Source organism: Notechis scutatus, chromosome 6 (assembly GCF_049901735.1).
Source record: "Notechis scutatus isolate UNSWTSFEM ecotype Mainland chromosome 6, rNotScu1.2, whole genome shotgun sequence".
Lineage (NCBI taxonomy): Eukaryota > Metazoa > Chordata > Lepidosauria > Squamata > Elapidae > Notechis > Notechis scutatus.
The window spans coordinates 31,073,111-31,088,749 of record NC_142014.1 but is presented as its reverse complement, the minus strand read 5'-3'; the positions used below and the strand labels follow the sequence as shown (position 1 = coordinate 31,088,749).

General features: G+C 44.2%; 1 protein-coding gene across 6 annotated transcripts in view; it reads left to right on the top strand.

Moving 5' to 3' along the window:
- Window positions 1-3,426: 3,426 nt before the first annotated feature.
- CACNA2D1 (calcium voltage-gated channel auxiliary subunit alpha2delta 1) overlaps window positions 3,427-15,639 on the top strand; it is a 318,569-nt gene continuing 306,356 nt past the window's right edge. For all 6 annotated transcript variants that reach the window (XM_087967845.1, XM_087967844.1, XM_087967842.1 and 3 more), the window contains exon 1: window positions 3,427-4,104. In XM_087967845.1, the coding sequence (XP_087823971.1) occupies window positions 4,010-4,104 (95 nt within the window). In that variant the 5' untranslated portion in view covers window positions 3,427-4,009. The remainder of the gene's footprint in view (window positions 4,105-15,639) is intronic.

Here is a 15,639-nt window from a genome sequence, read left to right as displayed (position 1 = left end):
TAGCATATAGAATAGAATAGCATAGGAATAGAATAGAATATAGGAATAGAATAGAATAGAATAGAATAGAATAGGATAGGATAGGATAGGATAGCATATAGAATAGAATATAAGAGTAGAATAGAATAGAGTAGAATAGAATAGAATAGAATAGAATAGAATAGAATAGAATAGAATAGAATAGAACAGGGGTCTCCAACCTTTCGGACCTCAGGGACAACCAAACTCATAATTTTAAATCCCACAGACCAGAGACCCTGGGAAAATCCCAAAAAAAGTCTGCAGGAAAACTCCCAAACCCATTTTCCTACTGACCAATCATTCTTTATTTGGGATCGCAGGATACCGTCTCCAGCTCCGTTCTCTGGGGAGAGAGAAGGAGAGAGACTTTTGGCTTCATGAAAGGAAAGCAGCCTTGTGTTCCCGCGCAGCCTAGATTAATTGCTTTGGGGGTGACATTTCTCTGCAGACCACCAAAATTTTCTCACGAACCACCAGTGGAATAGAATATAGGAATAGAATAGAATATAGGAATAGAATAGCATAGCATATAGCATATAGCATAACATAGCAGAGCAAAGCATAGTATAACATATAGAATATAGTAGAATAGAACAGAATAGAATAGCACATAATATAGAATAGAATAGAATAGCAGAATAGAATAGAACAGAACAGAATAGAATGAGCTGGAAGGGACTTTGGAGGTCTTCTAGTCCAGCCCCCTGCTCAAGCTGGAGAATCTAGAATAGAATAATAGAATGCAGAATAGAATAGCATGTAGAATAGAATAGCATGTAGAATAGAATAGCATATAGTATAGTATAGTATAGTATAGTATAGTATAGTATAGTATAGTATAGTATAGGAATAGAATAGGAATAGAGTAGGAATAGAGTAGGAATAGAGTAGGAATAGAATAGAATAGAATGAGCTGGAAGGGACCTGAAAGGTCTTCTAGTACAGCCTCCTGCCCAAGCAGGGGACCTATACCATTTCAGATAAGTGATTGTCTAGTCTCTTCTTAAAAACCATTTGCATTCTTTTAGAGAGTTGTTGAGGCCCCTTGGAGTTTTGTCTGTGTAGTCAGGGTCAGATAGCAAAGTCCACATTTTGGACAGAGAGGGCCTCTGGTTTGAAAGAAGGGGTCAAAGAGGCCACCTGTGTCCAAACTGAACAGTCCTCCCTCAACAGAGAGGGAGGGATACAACATTATCTTTCTCCAGTCAACAACACAGTCCTTTCAGCAGTTCCAAGAAGGCGCCACGCCCATTTGCACCACTCAGGTGACCCTGAGGACACAGACAAGTGGCCTCAATGTCTCTCTAAAAATGCTGCAAATGACCAGCCGTCTGCAAGGAGTATAAATCCTTCCCTTCCCCACCATTCAGTCAGAGCTGAAGAAGCTTCTTGGATGAGAAGTGAATCATCTTCAAAGGAAAAAAAAACAAAACCAGAAAGTCCAGTTGCCTCTTGAAAAAACAACAACACACCTTTGGGACCAGTGACACAGAGATGATAAAGGCAAAACTGTATAAAATGAATGAATGAATTCTTTACTGATATGATGAAACCATGGAGGGAGCCAGGGAGGGATGTTCAGGATAATGAAAAGAAGGCTTAGGGCAGGGGTGTCCAACCTTGGCAACTTTAAGACTTGTGGACTTCAACTCCCAGAATTCCTCAGCCAGCTTTGCTGGCTGAGGAATTCTGGGAGTTGAAGTCCACAAGTCTTAAAGTTGCCAAGGTTGGACACCGCTGGCTTAGGGGGACATGATGGCATCTTCCAATACTTGAAGGGCTGTCACAGGAAAGAAGGGGTCAACTTATTCTCCAAAGCACAAGAAGCAGCGGATGGTGGAAGCGCCTCAGAGGGAGATCCAATCTAGGAAGAAGGAGGAATTTCCTGATAGCCAGAATGATTTATCAATGGCTTAGTTTGCCTCCTGGAGTTGTGGATGCTCCATCATTGAAAGTTTCCCAGAAAAACAAACAAACATTGGACACTCATTTGTCGAGGTTGATGGAAAGACTTTCTGTCTTTGGCCTGGGTTGGACGAGAACACCTTCAAGAGCCCTGTGAGTCTGTGAATCTGGCTAGGGAAGCTTGGCACATCCTGGCCTGCGCTTGGCCAGCGTCCAACAAGGGAATAGCTTCACCCCCAAGAAGGAATCCCGTCAGTATGATCTCTTCTTGCTCACACCCCATGCAGCAAGTGAAGTTTTAGTCCCACCCTTGCCCATCCTGGTCAGATCCTGGTTTGCCAGTTGCCAGGTGGCCAAACTTTTCCTTGCACAAGAAGGGAAGAATTGAAATCTTTCTATTTTGGAAAGGGAATTCTCCTTTCCCCTAGAAAGCTGCCTCGTTGGCACCCAACTCCTGTCCAGGTTGGGAGGGGGGGGGCAGGAACTAGAACATCAGGGTGATCTAGAACGTCAGAAAGCCTCCCTGCCTCCTTTGGGAAGAAGATCTCTCCCGCGGAGATGAGAAACCCGCGGGTGGGAAGGAGCCTTCCGACAAAATATGCCAGCAAAGTTGCCGGAGCTGACCACCCAGATCCACGCCAAATTGAATAGGGAAACGGGGACCCCCTTCCTTCCGTCCCCCAGGTCCGGGAAGCCCCCTTCCCTGGATTTCCATTCCCGTGCACGTGTGAACCGGCCGCCCGGGCAAGACACGTGCAGGGCCGCCGAGGAGCAGGAGAATTGCTTTCCTCTTCCCCCGAGGATTTCCCCCAGGTTGGGATCCCTCGGCGGCCAACGAGACCCCCAGCAAGGCGAGGGGAGGCTCCCAGCAGCCGGAGCGCGGCTGTTTGGGGAGAGGGTCGCAGTGGGGCGAGGGTGGCCAGCTCCGTCCGGTCCGGTCTCTTTGCAAGAGCCCTAGAGGGAGCCGGTGACGCAGGACCTGCGTGGAGGGGAGGAGGGAGGGGGAAGAAGAGAAAAAGAGGGGAGGGGGAAGAAGAAGAGGAAGAGGAAGAAGAGAAGTGGGAGGAAGAGGAGGAAGAAGAGAAAGAAGGAGAGGGGGAGGGGAGGAAAGGAGAAAAGGAAAAAGGAAAGGAAGAAGAGGAGAGGGGGAAGAGGAGGAGGGGAAGAAGAGGGAAGAAGAGAAGGAGGAAGGAAATGAGGAGAGGGGAAGAGGAGGGAGAAGGAAAGGAAGAGGAGAGGGGGAAGAGGAGGAGGGGAAGAAGAGGAAGAAGAAGAGGGAAGAAGAGAAGGAGGAAGGAAAAAGGAGAGGGGGAAGAGGAGGGGGAGGAGGGGCAAGAAGAAGAGGAGGAGGAGGAGGAGGAGGAGGCTGGCCGCCAACTTCAGGAGTTTCCCTTGTATGGCGAAGCGGGTCCCCGCAGGAGGCGGAGGCGGGGGCGGCGGGGGCAGCCGGGCTCCCGGGTGGGCTGAGTCGCCTCGCCTCGCCTCGCTCGGATCCGCCGCGCTCTTCCAATCCGCGGGAAGCCCAGACGGAGCCCTCCTCCTCCTTCCTCGCTCCACCCTCCCTCCTCCTCCTCCTCCTCCTCCCTCCTGCCTCCCAAGCGGGGAATAAAGCCGGCAAAGGCTCGGCGCGGCCCCGCTGCCCCCGAAAGCCGCCGGCACCGCTTCGCCCGAGCCGGCTCGGATGGCGACAGCGGCAGAGGCGGCCAAGGAGCAGCGCCGGCAGAAGAGCCGCCGCTGATGTGACCGGCAGCCTCCGCCTGCCCTCCGCAGCCTCGCGGCTTCTCTCTCCCCCTCGCAGCCGCCTGCGCTGCCGAGAAGCTCCGCGGAGGAGGGAGAGCGAGCCGGGCAGGCTATCCCCTTGCCCGGCTGGGCTCCGTCGCTCGCCTCTCCGCCTGCCAACTTTCTCCTGCTTCCTCCCTCCCTCCCTCCCTCCCTCCTCGCGGGCTCCATCACTTGGGTTCTTCTTCTTCTTCTTTTTGTGGTCCTCCTCCTCCCCTCCTCCCCTTGTCCTTTCTGTCTTTTTTTGGGAGGGGGGGACGGGGGTGTTCGGTGGGGAGGGGGCCCTCGATCTTCGCCCGGGAAGATGGCTGCGAGCTGGTGGTTCTTCTTCAGCCTGACCCTTTGCCAGTCTTTGGTGATGAACCTCTCCGCCGAAGGGCCCTTCCCGTCGCCTACCACGTAAGTGCCGCCGGCGCCCGGCTGGGGCTTGGGAGGAAAGGGCTGAGCTGGGGAGACGGTGGGGCTAGAAGGAAGAAGGTAGGTAGGTAGGATGGAGAGAGAATGAGAGGAAGGAAGGAAGAGATGAGCAGAAGGAAAGAAGGAGAGAGAGATGAAGGAAGGAAGGAAGGAAGGAAGGAAGGAAGGAAGGAAGGAAGGAAGGAAGGAAGGAAGGGAGGAAGAGATGAGAAGAAGGAAAGAAGGAGAGAGAGATGAGGAAGGAAGGAAGGAAGGAAGGAAGGAAGGAAGGAAGGAAGGAAGGAAGGAGAGAATGAGAGGAAGGAAGGAAGAGATGAGCAGAAGGAAAGAAGGAGAGCGAGATGAGGAAGGAAGGAAGGAAGGAAGGAAGGAAGGAAGGAAGGAAGAGATGAGAAGGAAAGGAGAGAGAGATGAAGGAATGAAGGAGAGAGAGAATGCGAGGAAGGATGGGAAGGAAGGAAGAGAGAGGAAGAAAGGAAGGAAGGAGAAAATGAGAGGAAGGAAGGGATGAGGAGAAGGAAAGGAAAGAGAGGAAGGAAGGAAGGAAAGAATGCAAGGAAGGATGAGAAGGGAGATGAAGAAAGGAAGGAAGGAGAGAATGAGAGGAAGGAAGGGATAAGGAGAAGGAAAGAAGGAGAGATGAAAGGAAGGAAGGAGAGAATGAGAGGAAGGAAGAGATGACAAGGAGAGAGGATGAGGGGAAGGAAGGAAGAGGGAGATGAGGAAGGAAGGAAGGAAAGGAAGGAAGGGAGATGAGGAAGGAAGGGAAGGAAGGAAGGAAGAGTTGAGGAAGGAAAGGGAAATATGAGGAAGGAAGGACGCTTGGAGAGGGCCACGAGGAGTGGGGGATAAGGCTGGAAAAACCACGGGCGGGGAAAAGACAGCAAATCCGAGGTAGAGCCAATATTTGGTCGGGGAAGGACTCTCATCCGTGCTTTTGGGGGACCAGCAGCGAGCAGAAACTCTCGCAGGGGGCCGAGAAGGAAAGGGGGTACTTGTAGTGACCAACTCCGGAGCATCCTTAAATAGCCCCTCTCGGCTTCCCGGCCGTTTACAGCTGCGCGCAAAGGAGAAAGTTTCGAGTTACAGTCCCGGCCCTCTGTGACTTCGAGGGCTATTTTTGAGACCCAACATTTTTGCAAAGAGAGAGAGAGAGAGAGAGAGAGAGAGAGAGAGAGAGAGAGGGGGGGCGGACGACGTCAAAGCGTTTCCTCTCTTGCCGCTGCTGAAAGACGCTGTCCCGAAGTCCCCAAACTCTTTAACTTTTCCCAAACTCTCTTTGCAACCTGGAGAATTTGCCCAGCTGTTTTTCTTGACAGGTTCTTTTTGTGTGGGGGTGGGTGGGGGTGGTTTGCTTTGAGCCCTCTCTGCTTTTCGGTGCCTCTATACGCATGTGCAAAATTAGAGCTGTTTCTCTCCCCCCTCCTTTAAAAAAAAAAAGCTATATAAGGGAACTTAAATGTTGCTTCTACAACAGCAACAGTTCCTTGTTTCGTTTCGGCAGGGCTGCAAACACGGCCCTCTTTGAGGTGTGAATTTCAGCACCTCCTTTTGGAAAACAACACACCTGTCTTTGATGAAAACAGATGCAAAATTCACGGTTAAGAAAAGACAGCAGGAAAAAAAAAGATTTAAAATCTGGCCAGGGACAGAGAGAAGAGACTTGAAAGGATCCAATGGAATCGCTTTGTTTTGTTAGTGTAGAAAAATTTCAGTTTCTTTTTAAAATAAAAATAAAAAGATGGACAATTGTTATTAAGCATCGTTCTTAGTTATTATCCCTTTAACTCATCTTCTGTGGGCTTTATAAACACTGATCGGCTGGCTTAGCAAAATCCAAATTGTTTTAAAGGTTTCAGCTCAGGTTTATCAGTTCATTACCTAACTAGATCCATTTTTTCTCTGTTACTTTCTGAGATCTCCAGTGGGTTACTTAGAGATCTAGAGAGAGAGAGAAAAGTTAAAACCGAATTGCATTATTACAAATCTGCAACTGCAGATTTTTTTTTACTGTGATTCCATTTCCTTGAGTTCTGCCACAGTGTGAAGGAAAGCAATGTTTCCTTCCACGTTTTCACAAATTTTAAAACCCAACTTTTTATTTGACGAATCGAGATGATTGTTGCTTAATTTGGAAGCACCCTGTCAGTCACTAAAATAAATCTGGCACTGACCACAAATACATGCATCTTGCAAAGAATAAATAAATATAAAGACTAAACTAGGCTGAAGAATAGAAATTATCGGGCTACACTTTCTGAGGCTAGAAGTATCACCATGGAAGCAAGAATAAAAGATTAATTTAGAATTTAGATTTAGCAAGGAAGAAGGTGTGTGCTAAATAAATAGGGTTTCTGTACAGCATCTTTAAACCTTGATTTCTGTCCGTAACTGATCAGCCAGGTATTCTTCTATAAGGCAGCTCTGAATTAAAATTGCTTTGTTTGACAAGACAAACACATGAGAATTCAGTTTGGAAATAAGCCATCGGAATAGCCGAAGGATATGGGTATAGGTAGAGATATATAAAATAAGACAGAATAATAGGGTTGCTATTAGGTCTGCTTGCTTAGATGACAATAAGCAGATTTAATTTTAAAACCTTTTCTTTACAAAATGAAAATGTAGACAGTCAAATTCAGGAGGCCTACCCGATAAATAATTAAATGCTGGCCTTGTTATGTGAAAAATTAGCAGCTAATATGTTTGTCTGTTTGAAATTGGATATATGACTGTGATATGGTCAGTTTCAAATAATGTGTACTGAAATATGAATACTTAGCCACAGATATACACAAGCCCACAAACAAATGGATTTGTTGTTGTTTTTTAACGGAAAAGGCATTTAAAAGGCATCCAGTGTCTGCAATAATAATACAGTGTATAATATTTAGGAACAAAGATCTTCCCTGAATAACCAGTTTGAAACAATTGATAATATACTGAGTGCTAGAATGCCTTGGTTTTATGCTAATCACTGCCTTATGTCTTACTTAGTCATTTAGAAAAGACTATATACTATATGATTTCACTGGTGCCTTCAGACACATTTTTAAGCCCAGAAATATTTTGTCAATTGCCACTTAAATTAAATTATTTGCCGGAATGTATTTGTTTTGGTAGGGTCATGTGCCAACCGTTGCAATTTGTCATTTTTTAAAATATGAACTGGTGGCAATATTTGTTAGCAGCATGTCATTTTAATGTTTGTGGTATATTTGCATATTGTATAACCAACTTCATATAGTGTGAACTTGTGTGATTGTTCAAGTGACAGGCAGGCTAAACTTTGAAATACTATGCTGTATTAAGAATTGTATTGAAACGTTCCATCCTTAAATGCATGGGAAAAGAAAACACTCGCGATTTATACAATATTTAAAAGGAGTTGAAAGTGGAAAGATTGTACTATAGTCATTTGAGAAGGATATTTTGCTCTCTTTATGCTGTATGTTTTTAAAACACAAGCTTCTTATTTCAGATTTTTTTTTTTTTTTAAAGGAATGCTTTGTCTGGGGAAAAAATGTTTACATCTTTGTGTTCCCCGAATTCAGGACGTAAAACCCTTGCATTTCATTGTTAACTTGTAAACGCATGTTCTTTGTCATATCTAATGCCCAGATTCAGTGTAATTTTTCATAGCTTACATTCTCTATAAAAAAGAATGGATTTGGAGACGAGCACGTTAGCTTTCCTGAAAATAAATACAATTTAAAACGCCCATTTTTCAAAAATAAAAATAAAATGCACCAGTTTTGTGCCTTCACCCATTAGCAAATAAACAGTGGACAGAATCGCACCCCTGAAGTCATTTTTATAATTTTTACAAGATTTTTTTTACTTTATTTCATTTCTTATTTTACAAAAATTTGCTTTCTTTGGAACATGAGGTATACAAAGGCTCTCATTTCTAGCGTTTTTTAATGGCTAATAGGGGATAATATCTGATCCAGTTTGATGCTTGGGCTGCTCTCTTCCAATAAAATGCAAGCGATTGGTATAAATATGTTCAGTATGGTATTTAAAAAGCCTGTTCCTTAATGGCAGAGTAGATATTACCGAGTTAAGGTCCTCCTTGGCGTAGGGAAGATTGAGTAGCTAATTTTACATCCTAAGTATAACTTTTGGATCCTGTTGCAATGCAGTGCTAAATAGCAATATCTTTGCAGCCAAGGCATTTCAGGGATTTAAAAATTTTTTTCCCCCTCTGGGCCATTCATTGTGCACTTAATAATATATTACTTGGGTTGTCTAGAGGGCACAAGTCTTATCGGGGACCATTATTTTACGTAAATCAAAGAAAAGCAGAGGATTCAAATAAAGGTATTTGTTTTCAGCCAGATGCTTAATAAGAGTTTCCTATACCAATTTCCTCTTATTCTTTAACCTGAGCCAAATGCTGCTTGTTAGCTGTCATGGCAAGAAGGATAAACTGCTTTTGAAATTATTTTGGAGGGAGGTCATCATTGTGAATATTATCATTTATTCTGTTGCTTTGCACTCTTTACACTGAGAGCTTCTGCATGGAGACAAATTCCGTGTGTGTCTAAACCAGGCTTGGCTGAATAAAATATTTTATTCTATTGAACTTATAGTCTCACCCTCTGAATAAAACCTCCTGTTAGTGAGAATATGTGCTCTGGAAAAAATATTTAGATCTGCTGATAGATTGAGTGGGGCCAAATATGTTGAAGGAGCACTTGGTTTATTTTTAGGGACAAAGGCAGACATTTGGAAGGTCTTGCATTTTCCTTTTAACTTCTTGGCTCTGTGTTCTTTTCTTTTTTTAAAAAAAAAAATCTGTTAATACTATAGCTGCTGAATGTTGGAAGGCAGTTGCTTTCTTGTCACTGAGATCATTTTTCTCTTTGAGAGGCTCAAACCCTGAAAACAAAACCCTGTTTTGTTTTTGTATTTCTGCGTGAAATCTTTAGATGTCAAAGCAAGGGAGCTAATTAATCTTCCTATTTTTTTTTTTAAAGTATTCTGCTGTGGGTAAAACTATTCCTGTATGTGCTGCATTTTCCCTTGGTCAAACAAAGGGAAAACCTTCTCTACTTGTCTGACGGAAGGCTTGCTTATCGTAATTAAAAAATTATTATTTATTCGTAATTTATTTTTAAAAAGTTGATCTAAAACCATCTTTGAGCAAAGAAAGGCAGTATGAATTGGAAACAAAAGCCGGCCTGAATAATTCTTTTAGCCAGGGATATTAGGCAACTTGGAGACCTTAATTATTACATTTTATATAACTGTGCCAATTGAGGGAACCCTGGGGGTGAGGTAGAAAAAGGATTAAGCCAGGCGCTCTCTTCATTTTCAAATAATCATCTTGAAAAGTTGCTTGATGAAAGGGAAGCGTTTCGTTCCTGAGGTTTTATCCCTTTCTCTTCCCACCCAAATTGAAATCCGTGAAATTATATAAGCGTTAAGAAAAAAATTAAGTTTTAATTCTGAAGTTTTTTTTTTTTTTTAGAAGTCTCATCAGATAAAAGGACTGCAGCCACAAGTTCCAAGAAATAAGGATCTCTCTCATATTTCTGGGAATAAGCCCTTTTGATTTATTAGACATTTCTCTGGTGTAAACACGCATAAACTTTGCGGGATCCTTTTATCCAATATACCTGATATTTGCTTGTCAAGGCTTTAATTTCTCTGCTTTATGGACGTTATGTATTTTTTCCCTTATTGAATGCAGTTTAAATGTGTTTTCCTGTGTCTTCCCTTTCTCTTTAAAACCTTAAGGGCTCCCCCCTTCTATTTTGTGTGATACACAGCTCAATGTCTTAAGTTCAAGGCAAAAATTCCGGCTGGATTTAGGATTTTTTAACAGCTGTTCTTCCAATTCAGCTTTACATTGGATGGTTGAGGGTTGCATGTATTAAGACTAGTTAGGAAGGAATCTAATTAAGATATAGGGAAAAAAACACCCACCCATTAGAGGTTGGTGGCTAATTTGGAACGATAAGAAAAAATAGTTTCCTCTTCTGAAAATGGTTCAGCAGAGATAGGGAAGGTCTGTTTTTCCCCCCCCACAACACTAATCTAAAGGTCTGGAAAATACTTAGATTGCAAAAGGTTTCTGGAATCCTTCTTGTAACACTACTGGAGAAGAATTAACTCCAGAAGAGAAGGAAGACTGTCCATTCATACCTAGACACCTTTGCAAGTTAGGTGGGCACTAGATCCAGGACTTGTCACATTCCTAACTCTCTTATCTCAGAAGGATGAAAGAGAAATAACCCAAGCTTATGGAAAATCAAGAGGAAGACATCCAGAGATCCAGGATTAACATGATTCATGTAGTCCCCCAACCTACCACAGTTTAGCGACCATTAAAAGTTACAATGGCACTGAAAAAAGAGACTTAGGACCATGCTCAAAATTCAGACGGTGAAGATAAGATTGGCCTTTGACACTTTTTCAAAAGGCTCCAGAGGTGTGGCTTTTTTTTGCCAAGGGGCCACGCAAGGATCAGTCATAAGTTACATTTAGCTGTAACTTGGAATAGTTGCTAATGAATGGATGTAAGTCAAGAGCTAATGTTAGAGAGAGAGAGAGAGAGAGACAGACAGAGAGAGACAGAGAGAGAGAGAGAGAGAGAGAAACAGAGACAGAGACAGAGACAGAGAGAGACACACAGACAGAGAGAGACAGAGACAGAGAAAGACAGAGACAGACAGACAAAGAGACAGAGAGAGACAGACAGAGAGACACAGAGAAACAGAGAGACAGACAGACAGACAGATACACACAGAGAGAGACAGAGAGAGACAGAGACAGAGCAAGAGAGAGAGAGACAGAGAAAGACAGAGAGAGAGAGAGAGAGAGACAGACAGACAGACAAAGAGACAGACAGAAAGAGAGAGAGACAGACAGAGAGACACAGAGAAACAGAGAGACAGAGAGACAGACAGACAGACAGAGAGAGAGACAGAGAGAGACAGAGACAGCGAGAGAGAAAGAGACAGAGACAGAGAAAGACAGAGAGAGAGACAGACAAAGAGACACACACACACACAGAGAAACAGACAGACACAGAGAAACAGAGAGACAGACAGAGAGACAGACAGACAGAGTGAAAGAGAGAGACAGAGAGAGAGACACAGAGACACACAGAGACAGACAGAGAGACAGACAGACAGTGAGAGAGAGAGACAGTGAGAGAGACACAGAGAGAGAGAGACAGAGAGAGACACACAGAGACACACAGAGACAGACAGAGAGACAGACAGACAGAGTGAGAGAGAAAGACACACAGAGAGAGACACACACACAGAGAGAGACACACAGAGACAGACAGACAGACTGACTGACTATCCCACATTTCTGGAATTCTAATAGTATATTCTTCAAACAAAAGACCAAAGTTTTGGTTCCGGGAAGTTTTGTTGTTCCGTTTTTTACAAAATTTTGTTTCTGAGCAATAGTCCTTAGGGTAAACTAGTCCTAATGTAAGAAGAGCTGGATTTTTTTTTTTTTTTTGCATTCTCCTTGCGTAATTTTCATGATTTATTTACCGAGATTCTAATGAGTTTATGAAAGAGATTGACATTATATGGCATCAACAAACCAGCAAGCTTTTGCAGTTAATTATAGTAATCCCGTTGCATTGAAGCTGCACAACAAAATGGATGGAGCGAGGGCTTTCAAAAGATGGTTAAAGATGAATTCTCTTTCCCTAAATGCCTTTTCTCTGCTTCTGCCTCAAAATAAATAAATAAATAAATAAAAAAATTCCAACGATTCCAAACGATAACATCAATCCTTATGTCAAACAGACAGGATCAGTTTTGAAGCTGAATATTGGCTGTAGGAAAACTTAACTAAAAATTTGGCTTGTACATTCTTTTCTGCTGAGAAAAAACGTGAATTATTAGGGTTTCAAGGGCAGTAATAGGACCACTGTGGTTCATTGGTGGGAAGAAGTTGTGGTTCTCTGTCCTCAAGATTAGTCATCCACTTAATCCACTTAGGGCAACTGTGGAAAGGGACACCGGGGGCAAAGTGATGTCCCACTTGTGATATTGTTGTTGGAGAGCAACCATCCCAATAGGGTAGGAGGGATCAAGCAGGGAATTAGCCTGGATTCGTTACATCAAACCACAAGAGGACTAATTTTGACAAACACCCCCTTTGAATGCCTTGGAGCAGGGGTCCCTAATCTTTGGTCCACGGCCCATTATCAGACCGTGATCTACTTGCAACTGGGCCACGTGATCCACGGGATGGCACGTGCGCAGCCCAACTCCAAGCGGTGAGCACCAGCGTTCGCAGTCCCACTTGTGTGAGTGGTGGGCACGCATGCCTGCCTCTCACACAAAACCAACCCCTCTCCCCACTCCACCCTGGGCCACCAAATTCAGAAAAGTTGGGAAATATTTGCCTCAGAGCCTTATCTGGTTGTTTCCAGGCGAAACCTTCCAGTCTGGGGAAATTCGTGTACCCGTGTTTCCCCCAAAATAAGACTCTGACTTATATTTTTTTGCCACCCAAAAAGGCACCAGGTCTTATTTTTTTTTTGGGGGGGGGGGGGAATGTTGTCCACTGACTCGTCTCACTTGTACCTCTTATTGCTGTCAGAGTTTCAGCATTCCAGCAACCCTCCATTCCAATCAATAACTCCGAGACGGACATCTCTCCTTTATTTGGATAGTAACTGGCACATCTGTGGAATCCCGAAAGTGAAAGTTTTGGGCTTCCTTGCAAAAGTCAAAACTACAAATCCATCCTCCCTTAACCCTCATCACATCACATGGCCCAATCACCATCCGTCCTAAAGTAAGATTCCCATTTCATTATGCGCCACACTCAGTGACCTTGAACCAACCAAATAATTTTATTTTGTCTAACTAGATATACTCAAATGAATTCCTCCCTCCCACTTTCTCAGGCTCAATTGTGGCAGCGTGGGAGCATCAAATCTCAATATGGCTTCCAAAGCTGACGCAGAGGGCTTCAGGAACTTCTTCGGCTTTGGATAGTTGCAGCCAGGCCTCTCCCACCTCAACCCATTTCTTCTGTAGCCGATAACAGCTCCGGATCGATCTGGAAAGTCTTGCTGGCTGCACAAGAAATGGGTCAAAGTGTGCAAGGCCTGGCTGCAACTTTGAGAAGGTAAGTAGTAGGGCAGCTCCACCCCACCACCCCCACTCTACCTAAATTTTTACCCGTGCACCCTGGAGTGGCCGGGGTCTTAATTAGGGCTTATTTGGGGGGGGTAGGGCTTATACTGGGTGCACATGTAAAAATCAAGCGAGGACTTACTTTCAGGGTAGGTCGTATTTTCAGGGAAACACAATACCTCTACAGAGAACAATAAAGTAGCTACTTTGAACTCTACTCCTGGGGATCAGATTGTTCAAGCCTGAGAATTGTGTAGATATTGCTAATTATATGCAAGTCATGTTATGTGGTAGAATGTACTCTAACCCAACAGATCCGAGCGTTCATTTGTTGTCCTCGCCTGAGCACATGGTCCTCATCCTGGCCTTTGCTGAGTTTCACAGATCTCTATTTATGTACAGAAAGTCTGATTCACCAGCCATATCTGTACAGCCGAAGTCTTTTTTATTAATAGGATAAGAGAGATGGAGTCGTTCTGCTTTTCTGCTGGAGATCAAGAGGATTAGGCAGGTTAATCCCAGCCCTTCCGGTTATAAGCTAATTATAAAAATTAAGCCTTAAATGCATTAGAGTGACTTGGGAGGTTGCAAGCAGTAATAGCACCAGTGGTGGGATTCAATTTTTTTTATTACCAGTTCTGTGGCCCTGGCTTGGGTGGGCGTGGTGTGGCTTGGTGGGCATGGCTTGGTGGGCATGGCAGGGGAAGGATACTGCAAAACCCCCATTCCCTCCCCACCCCACTAACCTGCTTTCCAGCTCCGTTCTCCTGTGCAGGGCAACCAAAGGAGACCCAGCTGATTATCTGGGACTCGGGAGGCAGAGAATCGATGGGGCAGAGAATAGATGGGGGCGGGGCCAGTCAGAGGTGGTATTGGCCAGTTCTCTGAACTACTCAAAATGTCCGCTACCAGTTCTCCAGAACCGGTCAGAACCTGTTGAATACCCACCTCTGAATAGCAACAAATTGAGTTACATCGTAGGAGAAACCGGCAATGTGGATAGGAGAAGCAAGTGATGTCATCCATGTCATTGTGTCATCTCACCTCATTGATAACATGTGTACTCTTGACACACGGTGGCTTCCACTCCGATATCTGTGTCAAGGTTGGGTGTGAAAGCCAGAAAAATGAACGAGCTGGGCTTTCGTTTAGTCATATCTGTTCTTCACAACTTTCCAATGAAGCTGTTGCCTTGGGCTTCAGACGAGGGTATTGTCTTGGAATGAGGAGAGAAAACTCTCACCCGGAGCAATTACCAAAGGCCTTGAAGGACCGGAGAGAAAAGGAAAAGAATGGAACAGTTGGCTGAGCTCAGATAAATGGGTGTCAGATTAACTCTTTCTTCAGCTTTGCACTTGACTCATGCCTCTCTGCCTCTCTCTCTCTCGCTGTGAAAGAATATCAGCGGGTTCAGGCATTAAAGTTATTGGATGATTACGGACGTTTATCGGGCCACTTGTTGTAATCAGCGCTTTTAACAAGTGATGAGTGAATGGCTGCTTCTCTAATATATGTATGAAAAGACCATGCTCACATTCTCCAAGAGATAGGAGATTCTGCACACAGGTCTCCGAAGGAGTGAAACTCATCCCTCCTCCCCCCTTTAGTATTTTCATTCTGGCTGTAGGAATTTGCAGGAATTGGGTTGGCCAGTCTAGAGAAGAAGGACTAGGGAGGACATGATAGCAGTATTGTAGCGTTTGAGGGGCTGCCATAGAGAGGAGGGGGTCAACTTCATTTCCAAGGTACCAGAAAGCAAGAGAAGAAGCAATGGATGGGAACTAACCAAGGAGAGAAACAACCTGGAATTAAGGAGAAGCTTCCTAACAGTGAGAACAATTAACCAGTGGAACTCCTTGCCTCCAGAAGTTGTAAATGGAGGTTTTTAAGAAGAGACTGGACAGCCACTTGTCTGGAATGGGATAGGGTCTCCTGCTTGAGCAGGGGTTGGATTAGAAGACCTCCAAGCTCCCTTCCAGCTCTATTCTGATTGACTGATTTGGATTGAGCTGTAAGAACAATTTTCTCTCCCTGGTGGATTTTTTTTATTTTATTTTACTGAAGGTTGAGACCATCTCAATCTGAGAAAGTTCTCATCAGATGGATGGGAAGAACAAGTTAGTGCAATGGTTAAGATGGGCTCATTTTTTGCCCTGTGTTTTGACTTCTGGTGTTTTTCCATCTTATCAGTGCTTCTGTGTCTTTACCATCTGGTCATTGGGATAATTTATAGCAGTAGGTTTACGACTCTACATCAATAGAGAGTTGTTCCCACTGAAATCAGGGGAGGATCAAAAAAGCAAGCGACGCCACCTAATTTTTGGTACAACTGGAGGTGTATTTGTACATAGGCTTAATATAGAAAGATGAGATCAGGATATTACCTTCGTTT